Raw genomic sequence first — 12,715 nt, forward strand, 5'->3', positions numbered from 1 at the left:
CCGGGTCCGTGACGTCATCGCGCCGAGGAAGCCGTCCGATAGGCAAGAGTAGCCGAGCGGGCCGAGCGCGTCGATCGGGCTGGGCGCCGCCATGTCGCTGCTGCTGCCGCAGGGCCGGTGCGGGGCCGCCGCCGCCGCCCGGGGGCTGCTGGTGCCGCGGGGCCGGGCCCGGGTGAGTCTCGCCTGTGCCCCGGGGGCCGCCGGTAACGCAACGGGCCGGGCGGGTGGGGGCAGCGATACGGCACGGCAGAGCAGAGCAGGAGGAGACGCTGTGGGGCACACGGCGGTGCCGAGCGGGTCTGTGGCGGTGCGGGGCAGTGCGGGGTGGCCGCGGGCAGAGCCCGGGACGGACCGTCCCAGCCCCGCACGGACACACGCATCCCCAGGACACCGAGCCCCGGCCCCGCTCTCATGGACAGCACCGGGAAACCTGGCAAAGGCGCTTCCCGCGGCCCCGCAGCACCGCAGTGACCCGCACAGCGTTATCCACAGAACCGGCTGGGTTGGAAACACCTCTGCGGCCATCGAGTCCAGGCTGTGACCCAGCACCAGCCCGTAACCACAGCACGGCACCGAGCGCCACATCCAGCCCTGCCTTAAACACCCCCAGGGACAGTGACCCCACCGCCTCCCTGGGCGCCCATTCCAATGGCCAGTCACCTTTTCTGGGGAGAAGTTCCTTCCGATGTCCAAACTAAACCTCCCCTGGTGCAGTTTAAGGCTGTTTCACCCTGTCGCTGGTTGCCTGGGAGAAGAAGCCCATCCCCACCTGGCTCCAGCCTCCTTTCAGGCAATTGCAGAGACCGGTCAGTTGCCCCTGAGCCTCTTTTTCTCCAGCTGAGCACCCCCAGCTCCCTCAGCTGCCCCCCACAAGCTTGGGGCTCCACACCCTTCCCCAGCTGCTCCCCACAAGCTTGGGGCTCCACACCCTTCCCCAGCTCCGTGTCCCTTCTCTGGACACGCTCCAGCCCCTCCGTGTGGTTCTTGCAGTCAGGCCCAGAACTGGGCACAGGATTTGAGGTGTGGCCTCCCCAGTGCTGAGTACAGGGGAATTGCGTGTTACGCCGCACAATTTAGTGTGGTGTCATGATAGATAAGTCTGTTACATGTAGCTTAAAATAAAAAGAGGATTATACATTTAACTTAAAAGCCATTGGGAAAATGCTTACACAAAGTATGTGTTAACCAGCACAAAGGCAAATTGTCGTTTAGTAATGCCACCATGTTTGTTACTAAATAAATTATAATTTTGCTTGCTTTAGGTGTCAGGAAGCCATGTGTGTAACCAGTATGGAACATCAGGTTCTTTACCAGGGGAAAAAAAAGAGTTCCTGCAAAATGGACCAGACTTACAGGACTTTGTCTCTGGAGATCTGTCAGACAAGAGCACATGGGCTGACTATAAAGGCAATTTAAAGCGTGAGAAAGGAGAAAGGTAATAGTGATTTTAAACAACTTTAGTTGTTCCCCAGCATGATCTTGCATGTTTAGTAATAACTACAAAATGTATGCTATATATCTTTATTAAATTTCACCCTACCGTGTTGCAAATTTAAGGATTATTTGAGAAAGGACAAATGTCATTAACTTCAAATCCATAAAAAAATGTGGAGACATGATGGTATGTTCTTGAGTGCCTATAATTAAGTTACAAATATACATCAGTAGGTGAAAAAGTGTTGAAAAAGTACTACTGATAGACAAAACAAAAAATGAAGACTTATGTTAAAAAAATTATTAAACCCCCATATTTCCAGTTATTTCCAGCTATTACTTTGTGATAGCTGTGCAATGTCTGCTGCCATTAATGGCTGCAGTGTCCAGTGTGGCACTGTTCAATCCCTCTGGAACAGTGAACAGTTGTAAACGTTTCAATGGCAACAATTCCCATGCTTGAGTGTTGGAATGATGATGAGCAGGAAAGAGAAGTCTGATCTGGCCATGAATGATGTTAGTTACTGAGTTGTATCAGTTTTCAAGGGCTCTTTCTTTGTTGGAATCTGTAATAAATTAAAACAAATCTCTGAATAAAACTTACAGTGTAAGTAGTTTATAAATCTTTGTGTTTGCTTGGTGTTATTCAGGCTGCATCTTCCTCCATGGCTGAAAACAAAGATTCCCATGGGAAAGAACTACAATAAATTAAAGAATACCTTGAGAAGTTTAAATCTTCATACGGTAAGTCTGGCACCAACCAAGTGTTCCTGTAGAAGTAAGGCAGATTTTACATTTTTCTGTGTGGAGGACAGGTAGAAATCATGTCTTGCATGATCTTCAGAGCTGAAACCAAGCTCAGTGCTGATCCTTTTTGCTAGCAGTGAATTTTACCCATAGAGAATAAGGGTAAATCCAACAGATATAGTGTTTTTCCTACTGTGATTTTAAATACTGGTGTTTACTACGTATATCACCAGAGATTAGAAGATGCTATGTGCAACTGTTTTTACTGGAGACACACAGAATCTCAGAGTTATATACTTGATTTTCATGAAAAGAAATTGTGGAGATTTTGTTAATTGTACTTTCCAGATAGTAAAAAGCAGTGGGAATGCATGGAGGGGATTTATTTTCTTTTTTTATTTTCAGACTAAGTTCTTTGTGCTTTAATGAATCACATACTTTGTGAACATTTTATCAGTTCTTAAATTTAAAATAATAATGTTAACGATAGTCTGTGCTAATTAATAAGACAGTTATGTGGCTGAGCAGTTTTTGGAGTTTTGAAGTAGAGAAAATAAAGGTAATGGATATCAGGAAGCTGTTCTCTTCCTATCTGTTCTATTGAAGTCTTAAAAACAGCAGGCAATTCTTAACCTCATTTACCAGAAGGAATTATGTTTTGTTTGTAGGCTACTATTAAAATCCATCAATAATATAATAATTATTTTCAAAAATAATATGGAACAATCCAGGTACAGTACAGCCTTTCACCTCCAGGTGTGTGAAGAAGCACGTTGTCCCAACATTGGAGAGTGCTGGGGAGGTGGGGAATATGCCACAGCAACAGCTACTATTATGGTAAGTCATGAACCATTTCCTAAGTGTTCTGTTAATGTCTGGGCTGTTTGTACTCTATTGTTGGATCTTTACTGTAGTGGAGTGGGTTTATTACAATAAAGTAACTAAAGCACTAAAGTGCTTTAGAGTAAAATACTGTCCTATTTTGTTTTTGCTTTCTGCTGTAGTTTATGCAGCTGTTTCCCAGCTGAGCTATAGTGCTATGTACTGTGTAAGGGTAGGAATGTCTTTCATATTCCAGCTGATGGGTGACACGTGCACCAGAGGCTGCAGATTTTGTTCAGTAAAGACTGCCAAGAACCCCCCTCCGCTGGATCCGCAGGAGCCCTACAACACCGCCAAGGCCATCGCCGAGTGGGGCTTGGACTACGTGGTGCTGACCTCTGTGGACAGAGACGGTGCGTACCTGGGCTCTGCCAGTGCCTGCCTGGGCTCTCCTGTGCCACCCAACCTGGGCTCTGCCAGTGCCTGCCTGGGCTCTCCTGTGCCACCCAACCTGGGCTCTCCTGTGCCTGCCTGGGTTCTACCAGTGCCTGCCTGGGCTCTCCTTGTGCCACCACCCTGAGCTCCCACTGGTGTTCTGTGGCTACACACAGCCCCCAAGAGCATTCATCTGCACTGCTGCCCAGGAGGGCTGTGTTAAAGGAGACAACAGTGCTGAAACTTTGCACAGTTCCTACATATTCTCAGTATTTCTCCATGTTTGGTGAAATACAACAAAAATTACACTTTTAATAAACATCAGTAAATACCACAACACTAAATATATTTTATTAACTAACTTTTGGCAGAATGCATGCATATACACCATGTTCTATTACTTGGATAGCAAAAAGGATACTGAAAAAAAATCTTCACCAAACTGAAAGCCATCAAAAGGTACAGGATGGCATCAAGGACAGGGACATGCACCAAAGCTTGCCCAATTGATCCCCATTGAAATGGCAAGATTTTGTTTCCCTTCCTGAAAGGAAATGAAATTTCCCAAAAGGAAATGAAATTTCCTTTGGGGAAGGGAAACGAAATCTTGCAAAACACAAAAGAAAGGCTTACAAACACTCTGGAAAGGAGGTATGATCAAATGAAATGCAACTGAAAAAAATCCCCAAAATGTATACAATACCAATACAGAACTTCCTTCTAAACACTAAACCTAGAATATATTATATGTAACAAAACTGAAAGTTGTGTTTTCCTAAGGCAGTAGGAAGTAGCTTCCTTGCAGTAGCTCCCTTGTGGTGGTGACACCATATAGGTGAGGAAAGCCATTGTAAAAGCTGTTCAGTGTGATGGAAAGTCCAGTGGCTTCAAAGGGGCTTAAAAGAGCACTAATATATACTTCTCAGTTTTTGTACAGCTGTTTTTCAGACCAGAACCATAAATAGGTAAAGCCATTTGGTGCTCAGGGAGACAGGGAACCTAGAGACAGGTAAATCTGAGCTCTGCCCTAGACAATCACAGACTTTGTGCAGAGGCTTGGTAGGATATCTTTTGTAAGCCCTTGGTATAAGCAGTGAGACAAGACTGGGGTTTGACTGCTCTATTATTTTGCATTTAAGATTTGAATTGGATGTGTTTTTTGGCTTTGCTGTTAAGTAAATACATTTCTTGAACAGAAAGATTAACTGAATAATTGCAATGCTTCTAGATATGCCTGATGGTGGAGCGGAGCACTTTGCAAAGACAGTCCGGCATCTGAAGGAAAGGTGTGTCATTGATGTGTTACTGTTGTTGTTAAAACTTCAGAATGTGGTGCTGCATGGAGGTCACAGCTCCTTCAGCCGGGTTATTCCAGGGGCCATGCAAATACAAAAGTCTGCCTCTAGCCTGTCTGTGCCCCCCTTTTTTTTTCTTTTTTTTTTCTCTTTCTTCATCTTTCTCATAGAATGGCCCCAAACTGTTTTGAATTTGGATGCATTTCCAATTCATCCCAGGCTTATTTAAAGCTAAGCACTGGATTCTTTCTTTGAGCAGACAGCTGGTTTCCAGGAAATTAATACATTCTTCTGAGGTATGTTCATTCCTGAAGCTTGGGCTCAAACACAGCAGTTAGGTAACTCTGTCACCCTGTGACCAAAGGAGTCTGGTTTCTCATTCAGCAGTGATCAAATTGCTTTTCATTTTGCCTCAGTGGCCATTTCCAAGTCTGTGATTGTATCTTCCTCCTTTCCCTGGCTGTGCTGCCTTTACCCTACATCGGTGCCCTGGATGCCATTCAACAGCACACTTGCCTGCCTGCAGAATTCATTTGTATAACTTTATTTAAGTCTTCATCCAGTGTATCTTTGGGCTTGAAGGGTTCCTGCAGTTTTCCCCACCAGCCTTTTTGAGCTGAAATCAGGCTCCTGAACACCAAGACTAGATTCTAGACTCAGTCTTCTTATTCCAGTAGCAGAATTATAGCTCTTCTCTATTTTGGAGCTATGATCTTAAACAAAACAAATTCCTGGTTTTACTGATGTGAACTGAAATACAGCAGAAGCCAAATAATAAATGTAAAAGCAATTCCAACAGTCTCTCAAACATTTGCATGCACTGTATTTTTTTAATGTGTCTTTGTTGCCGGTTAACTTAATACGAGTTTGTTATAATGTGTTTGCAGAAACCTGTTGGTTTGGAATTATCCTGAGTTAACTTTGCTTATTAGAGTGTCATGTGTTCAGTTATGAGGGTATGGGTTTTTTTTAGCACCAGGGACACAAAATGCCACAACGCGTGTGTTCCTTTTGTCTCTTGTTTTCAGGAATCCAAAAATCCTGGTAGAATGCCTTACTCCCGATTTCCGAGGTGACCTTAAAGCAGTGGAGAAAGTCGCCTCGTCGGGGCTGGATGTGTATGCCCACAACGTGGAGACGGTGCCGGCGCTGCAGAGGTGAGCAATGGCTCTGGGTGTACCGGGCGCGGAGCGGGGCCGGCTGTGTATCGGGGCCGGGCGCGGAGTGAGGCCGGGTTGTGGGGCCGGGCTATGGAGCCGGCTGTGTATCGGGGCCGGGCAGTGGGGCCGGCTGTGTAGCGGGGCCGGGCTGTGGGGCCGGGCGCGGAGTGAGGCCGGGCTATGGGGCCGGCTGTGTAACGGAGCCGCGCCCGTTCCTGTTCCTGTTCCCGTTCCCGGCCTGCCCCGCGCGTGTGCCGCCGAGCCCGCCGGCAGGGGGCGCTCGCGGCGCGGGTCCGGTCGGTGCCGCCTCACGGGGCGCCCCAGCCCGGCCGCGGTGCCTGAGCCGGGCCCGGCCCGGTGCCGGTGTCCGACTGGGCGGCCCAAAACCCTCTGCTCCGCCGCTTCGCAGAAATTGGCAGAACGTGCCAGTGCTGGCGTCTCTAACTTCTCTGTGCCCTTCCACGTGTTTTCCCCCTTGTGCTGGAAATGCGCGAAGGAAGGTCCGCGACCCCCGAGCCAACTTCGAGCAGTCGGTCCGAGTGCTGAAACACGCTAAAGAGGTGCAGCCCGGCGTCATTTCCAAAACCTCCATCATGCTGGGGCTAGGCGAGACGGATGAACAAGTATATTCCACAATGAAATGTAAGTTGATGTTGAAGTAGATGCCAGAATTCCCAGGTATGAAATTGAAAACAATTAGTGTTGGAAAACAATTGTAAGCATCTTCGCCTATCAGTCTGCTGGTGCAGGAACTGTTTTCCAAGTTCCATTGAAAAACAATAATTTGGTTAAAAAAGACTGAATTTCTGAAATATTTTGTTTTCTTATAGCTTACAGGTTCAATTTGACAGGTAGATTCATGATTTTCCTTGTGATCCTTCCGCCACTAACGAGGAATTTTGTTTTTACAGTATTGCGGGAAGCAGATGTGGATTGTTTGACCCTAGGACAGTATATGCAACCAACAAAACGTCACCTAAAGGTAAAAGTGCCTTTAACTTACAGGCAGAGTTAAGGTCCTTGCACAGTTGTCCTTACTCTAACTGCAGATGTTGAGAAAAACTTCCTTCCTTGTTTAGCCTGACAGTGATCATCTGTTAGGGGCTCTTCACTAAAAATGACATCAGCCACCTAACCCCTTGTATCTTCTGCAGACTTCCCAGTGCTAGTTTCTGCTGTTAGCCAGGGAGACAGCTGGAGCTGAGGCGTGGTTCTGGAAAACAAGAGCTTCAGTGTATGTCTCTAACATAATTGCTCAAGCCAGTGCCCCTTTGCTGTCCTACAGCCTCTCCCTTAATGGTGCCCCTTCAGCTGGGATATTTACCATTTTCTGCTTCTGCAATCTGTCCAGAAATTCACTCTCTGTTCTGTTCCTGTGTTTCACTGAATTAACTGTTAGTAAAGAGATTTGTAGGACTATTGTGGTTTTTCACTAACTTGGCCAGAAAAAAAAGGTTTGCTCGAAGGGACCATTCAAAAACAGAATGAAGAAAATTATAAAGCAACAACTAGAGATTAAATTCTGAACTTTTCAGCTAAATATGTAAAACAAATAAAATACATTTGTTTGGTAGAAAGCAAAGCAAAAATGCTGTTTGTGACTTCACTGATGAAAGCTTTGGAGTGAAAAATTTTGAACTTGTAATATAGCTGTATTTCATTTCACTGTATGCTAGCTATAGCAATTTCTTTTGCATTAGCACCTGGGCAAAATTAATTCTTTCCCCCAGGTGGAAGAGTACATAACTCCTGAGAAGTTTAAGTACTGGGAAAAAGTAGGAAATGATCTTGGATTCCATTACACTGCTAGCGGGCCTTTAGTGCGTTCTTCCTACAAAGCAGGTAAGTTACTGAAAGGCATTGGGTTATTTAGCATGTAACATTTTATTATACAAAACTAAAACAGTGAAGTAATGTGCATCAAAGCTCACCTTAGCTCAAGGACACCTCATAGAGTTATCATCTGTATTTTAAAAAGTACTTAAACTGTTTCCTGTAGGTCATCCAAATGCATCAGTAGGACAGTAATTAGTATTTGTACAATTGCAGTGCTGCTTAACCTATTTTTTTTCCAAACCTATTCTGTACTATACTTAATGTGTGAGACAGGATAGAGGGTACCAAATTTTCAAGTTTTCCTTCATGTTCTGTCTCTTGGATGCTTCTGGGTTCAAGGAGGTCCCTGGTTGTGTTGCAATTTTGTTGCTATAGGCAGAATTTATTTACAATGCTTTAAAAATAGTTAGAGACACTTACAGCAGTGCTTTTTCTGATAAAGCACTGGGTATAAAGTAGCAGCTGATACTAATGGAACTGTGGTGTAGGTACAGCATCACACTTTTTCCTAAGGAAGGAGAGAGAAGACTCATCTGGGGTACTGTGCTGCTCAGTCTGTTTTAATGACAGCTCAAACAAGATTTATAGCTGGTTTCACTACAACTTGCTGATACTTTATGAAACGGGAATTAAATTTTAATTAAATCAATTCACTTTTGCCTGTTGTAATGCACAAAGCAACAGAGCTATTTCATAAAACTGGACAGGAGGAAAATCAGGATTTTGGGAGTGGAGGGATGCTGTGTTGGATTATAGTTTTGAGGGTTTTTTAGATTCCTGCTGTATGTATTGGAAATACCGTTATATATAATTGAAATCCTATAAAATAACTGGTGAAAACAATTGTATTGTAGAGTAGAACACTCATGTTAAGAATGTATTCTTCTGCCTTATTTTATTGAAATACCTACAAATAATTTCGGTGTCTATTTTATTTTCCTTTTAATCAGGTGAATTCTTCTTGAAGAACTTGGTAGAAAAAAGAAAGACAAAAGCCATCTGAAAATGAGAATGAACCTATTTAAAGCAGCCAGTTTTAAGAATCCTTTTTTCAGTGCATAATTATACTCAGTTCTAGAAATGCAGAAGAACAGACGGTGGCTATATGAATAAACTTACTATCTTTCCAGAACCATTTTTTTCTCACAAAAAATACATTAATTTACCTCATTTCTTCTGGCAAGGCTACAGCAACAGAGTACTTGAGTGTTCAGCAAAAAGACAGAATCGATTTTGAAAGAGTGGTGGAACTGAGGTGGAAGAAACAAACATAAGCTGGGAGCAAAGACTGGGCAGATTTATAGGTCTGCTACAGCAGTCAGCATTGCTGCAGTGAATACCTGTGAAGGTGCTGATAGTAACTAGAAAGGCACAGATACTTTGGTGTATCTTACATTATGTAACATAAGCTTGCAGGGGCTCTGGGTACTATAGGAGTTCTAAAGAAAGACTGTGTGTGATAATGCACCAGATTAGAGCTTTCTTGAACTCTGCTACAGAAAGTTCAGTGATACGCCTTCAAAAGATTGTATCTCTTTGCTGCACCACAGAAAAAGAGCTGTACCATTCTGACAGCTAAAGCTTTTCCAGAGCTTGCCTGTCTCCAAGTGTGAGCCTTGGTGCATACAAGGTATCAAGCAAAAGAAAACAAAATGTCCTTTCTGGCAAGACAATTAACTCTGTGTAGATACCATTAATTTAAATAATTAAAGATTAATTAATAATTATTTGAAAAATCAGAGTTCGTGTATGAGCATAAATGAAGCTACCCCTAATTTATGTACATGACTGTAACAAACCCCACTGAGCTGCACAGATGCTTCTTTGGTATTGAGTATGCAGAACTGCAGTTCTGTACAGTGCTCCTGTTGCATGGCTATTGTCTTGTCATGAAGGGAAAGATAAAACCCCAGTGGTTGTGTTTGGTGGGTCTGGTTACTTGCCCCTTGAGGCTTGCTCTGGCTGCTAAATGTGAGTGCAGAGAAGTGAACCACATTGTGGGTAAAACATGAAATCCACTGTGTATCACACTAAGCTCAAGCAGAAATAAAAACGTGGCATACATTAACAGCTCTACTTGCCTCTCTTTACAGCAGTAATACCAATCATTCTCTTCCTAATGCTCAGCTCTGGACATTAAATACCATTTCTGAACTAACCTGACCTGTATCTTTGTCAAGTTATTTGGGAAACATCCCAGGACTTGCTATCTGGCCCAGAACTCCCATCATGCAGGTAATTCTATGACTGGCTCCAGGACTTTTCTAAACTCCTGCAGTCTGGAGAAAGAGACACCCACCAACTCAGCAAGATGATAGAGGAAGACATCTACCAAGATAATATATACAAGAAACTTCTATGAAATAATATTGTACAACTGAGGCCAGTGATGCACAGCTGATACTTCACAAAATGAAGTACAGCAATATTAACACATTATGAAGACAAAGTTTTAACCAAGAAGGAATGTACCAATTCACCAGTGTAAGGGGAAATGTGAGCCATGAGGAACAAAGGGGAAGTAAGGATAAACAAGAGTAGCTGTACTTTGTAAAGGCAGAGAGACAGGCAAGGCTGTTTTTTTAAAATAAACAATATTATTAATAAATTTTAAAAATCAAAAGGTCTGATTGCTATACATGGAAAGCCCAGGTGTATTTTGAGCCAAAAATGTCCTGCTTCAGCTAAAGTACAGGTGAGTACTAGAGCAGAGAAAGGAAATTTCCATTGCAAGGAAATTCAGCACTCCCTCCACTGCAGCAGACGCAGAGGGTTGCAACATCAACTCCAGGATATCCACACATTTAACAGCTGCCAGCCTTTATTAGAGGTCCTGCTGCAAAGAATGGTTTTGAATTGCCTACAGAGCAAATTTAACAGAATATGAATTTAGCTTCTGCCAAGTCACTGCTCTTTCAGCATACCAACACCAGAAATAGAGAAAAAAGGAGCTCTGAGCCACACAGCCATTATCAAACAAGAGAACATTGCACAGGAACTTCCTTACAGTTAGAAAAATAATGTTTCTTGAAACACAGTCCAGTATTGCTTCATGTTAAAATTATCTTGTGAGTTGCTGCTGGGTGTTCCAGAAGATGATTTCATGCCCTTACACAACTGTCTGCCAGCTGTCTGGTACCCAGTGTCAGAAGCTATACAAGCTTTTCTAGCTGCATGTTTTGCTGTGCATTCTAGAGAAAGTCATACTTTGACTTCATAGAATGGAGAGGGTCTTTGTCTGTTTTTTTTCAACATCTGGGGACAAGCCCTGAAGTTCTTTTCCTGGTTACAAATTCCTGCTTGTACAGGCATCTGACTTCCCCTATTGCCCATTCAGTTTTTTCCATAACTATGTGTTAAAGCACCAAACTCTCACAAATATCCTTTTTATAATTCAGCACAGGTTTCATGACTGTTTAGCTGAAGTTTCATGTTTGGTGACATTTTCATTTTGTATGTCAATCATGCCATTCTGTCAGTTTGATTCACAAAGCAGCTATAAAATATTTTAAGAAACTTAATCATCCTTGCAACCAGGAAAACATTAAACCGAGTTTTTGGAATAAGATTTAGAGTTGACACAGACAGTTTAAAAGAATGAATAGTCTTTTTGGCATCATCACATCAACCTACTACACTGTCTGAAACATAATTAAATGTTATTCATAGAGAATTGTTGCATCTGCCAGTAACTGCAAGTCCTTAGGTGAACTGAACACTGGCTCTGTCAATTTAAAAACAGTTTTGAATTTTTTCCTGCTTGATGAATAATTTATATTAGTGTCCCCTCCATTAAAAAAGTGTGAAGCATTTAAGCTTCTTTATTACCACATGTGGTAACTTATTGCAGGTGTTCAACTTGGAGCAGAAATTGTAGCTTGATTCCAGCATTGCTAAATCAGATCTCCATTATGCTTCCTGCATTGTTTAACAATTAAATTTCAAGTTTAGATGTTGAACAATATTATAGCACTAAAAAAAACTGAAATGAGACGTATAAACTTTTTGTCCGGTACAAAATCTCAGCACTAACTGCTACTATAATAACTAGTCTTGGCCAAAATATGTGTTCTCTTCACTTGGAATAATCTTGGCTGCTATTGTATTCCTGGAACCAGACTCGTTTCAGCTGCACAAAAACATGAACACACATACTCAGAACAAAAACAGTACATCTTGCATAAGACCCAATTTATGCATTCTGTATCATACCACTTCTAGACTTGTATTAAATCCTGATTTTCTTCAGCTGTTATGTTCTTGTTGTATTTTTGCGCTGCAAAGCAGTGTTACGATGGAATTGCATTTTAAGAACCCCATAAAAAGAATTGCAGAGCTCAGGAGTCTGTTGGTCATGTTACACAATTCTCACCCAGAATGACATGCTGGAACATCCATACACAAAGATCCAATAGCATTAAACCCCATCTCTCACATCTGCTACTCAAGCTTTCATGACAGGAACTCAGGTCATCTCCAGTTCTTATTTCCCTGATAACTGTACTCTGAAGACAATGGCTGATGATTCAAGGTGCTGCACAAGCTTCTGAAGCTCTTCCTTTTGGCCTGTGGGAAGGTTCTCTGGCATGTATGCAAGGTATGTATTGCTGTATCCTGAAGGAATGCCCCACTGGATTCATCCCCCAGTCCTCCCACTAAAAGAATGCAGCCACCAAGAATCTAAGGTGATTTGACTCAAAGATTGAGCAAGGGAAATGCCAGTACTAGTTTTACCTCTTACTGCTCTTAAGAAAGGAAAGGGGGAGCACCAGATCCTAAGAGAGGGAAGTGAGAGTGATCCCACTGTAATGAACTTGGCCATTCTTTAGTATCTTTATGACTAACCCACAAACCACAATTCAAAGCTTTGACTAATTCTGCAGGAGAAACAGGGTAGGAATAGGGGTAACAACAAGGTAGTTTTCCCACCTCTTTGGGATGGCTTGTGAAAAGCCACTGGAATGGCAGGAACAATTTCATATTCCT

General features: G+C 43.0%; 1 protein-coding gene across 2 annotated transcripts; it reads left to right on the forward strand.

The window, feature by feature from the left end:
• The first annotated feature begins 83 nt into the window (after positions 1-83).
• On the forward strand, positions 84-9,797 carry LIAS (lipoic acid synthetase). Of its 2 annotated transcripts, XM_059471258.1 has the most exons (11): positions 84-172; positions 1,263-1,435; positions 2,085-2,178; positions 2,938-3,018; positions 3,260-3,416; positions 4,667-4,724; positions 5,762-5,890; positions 6,390-6,535; positions 6,805-6,875; positions 7,624-7,735; positions 8,680-9,797. In XM_059471258.1, exons 1-11 carry the CDS (start codon positions 92-94, stop codon positions 8,730-8,732), a joined length of 1,155 nt encoding a protein of 384 aa, XP_059327241.1. In that variant the 5' UTR covers positions 84-91; the 3' UTR covers positions 8,733-9,797. The 2 variants fall into 2 exon arrangements, with proteins under 2 accessions (XP_059327241.1, XP_059327242.1); XM_059471259.1 differs by lacking the exon at positions 7,624-7,735.
• Positions 9,798-12,715: the final 2,918 nt, after the last annotated feature.

This window comes from Ammospiza nelsoni, chromosome 4 (assembly GCF_027579445.1).
Source record: "Ammospiza nelsoni isolate bAmmNel1 chromosome 4, bAmmNel1.pri, whole genome shotgun sequence".
NCBI lineage: Eukaryota > Metazoa > Chordata > Aves > Passeriformes > Passerellidae > Ammospiza > Ammospiza nelsoni.

What these genes read in the sequence shown, in the direction of transcription:
- LIAS (XM_059471258.1), top strand. Translation starts at nt 92, where the DNA reads ATGTCGCTGCTGCTGCCGCAGGGCCGGTGCGGGGCCGCCGCCGCCGCC. An exon ending in TGCCGCGGGGCCGGGCCCGG is followed by an intron (nt 173 to 1,262) that starts GTGAGTCTCGCC and finishes TGCTTGCTTTAG; the next exon opens with GTGTCAGGAAGCCATGTGTG. An exon ending in GAAGTTTAAATCTTCATACG is followed by an intron (nt 2,179 to 2,937) that starts GTAAGTCTGGCA and finishes TTTCACCTCCAG; the next exon opens with GTGTGTGAAGAAGCACGTTG.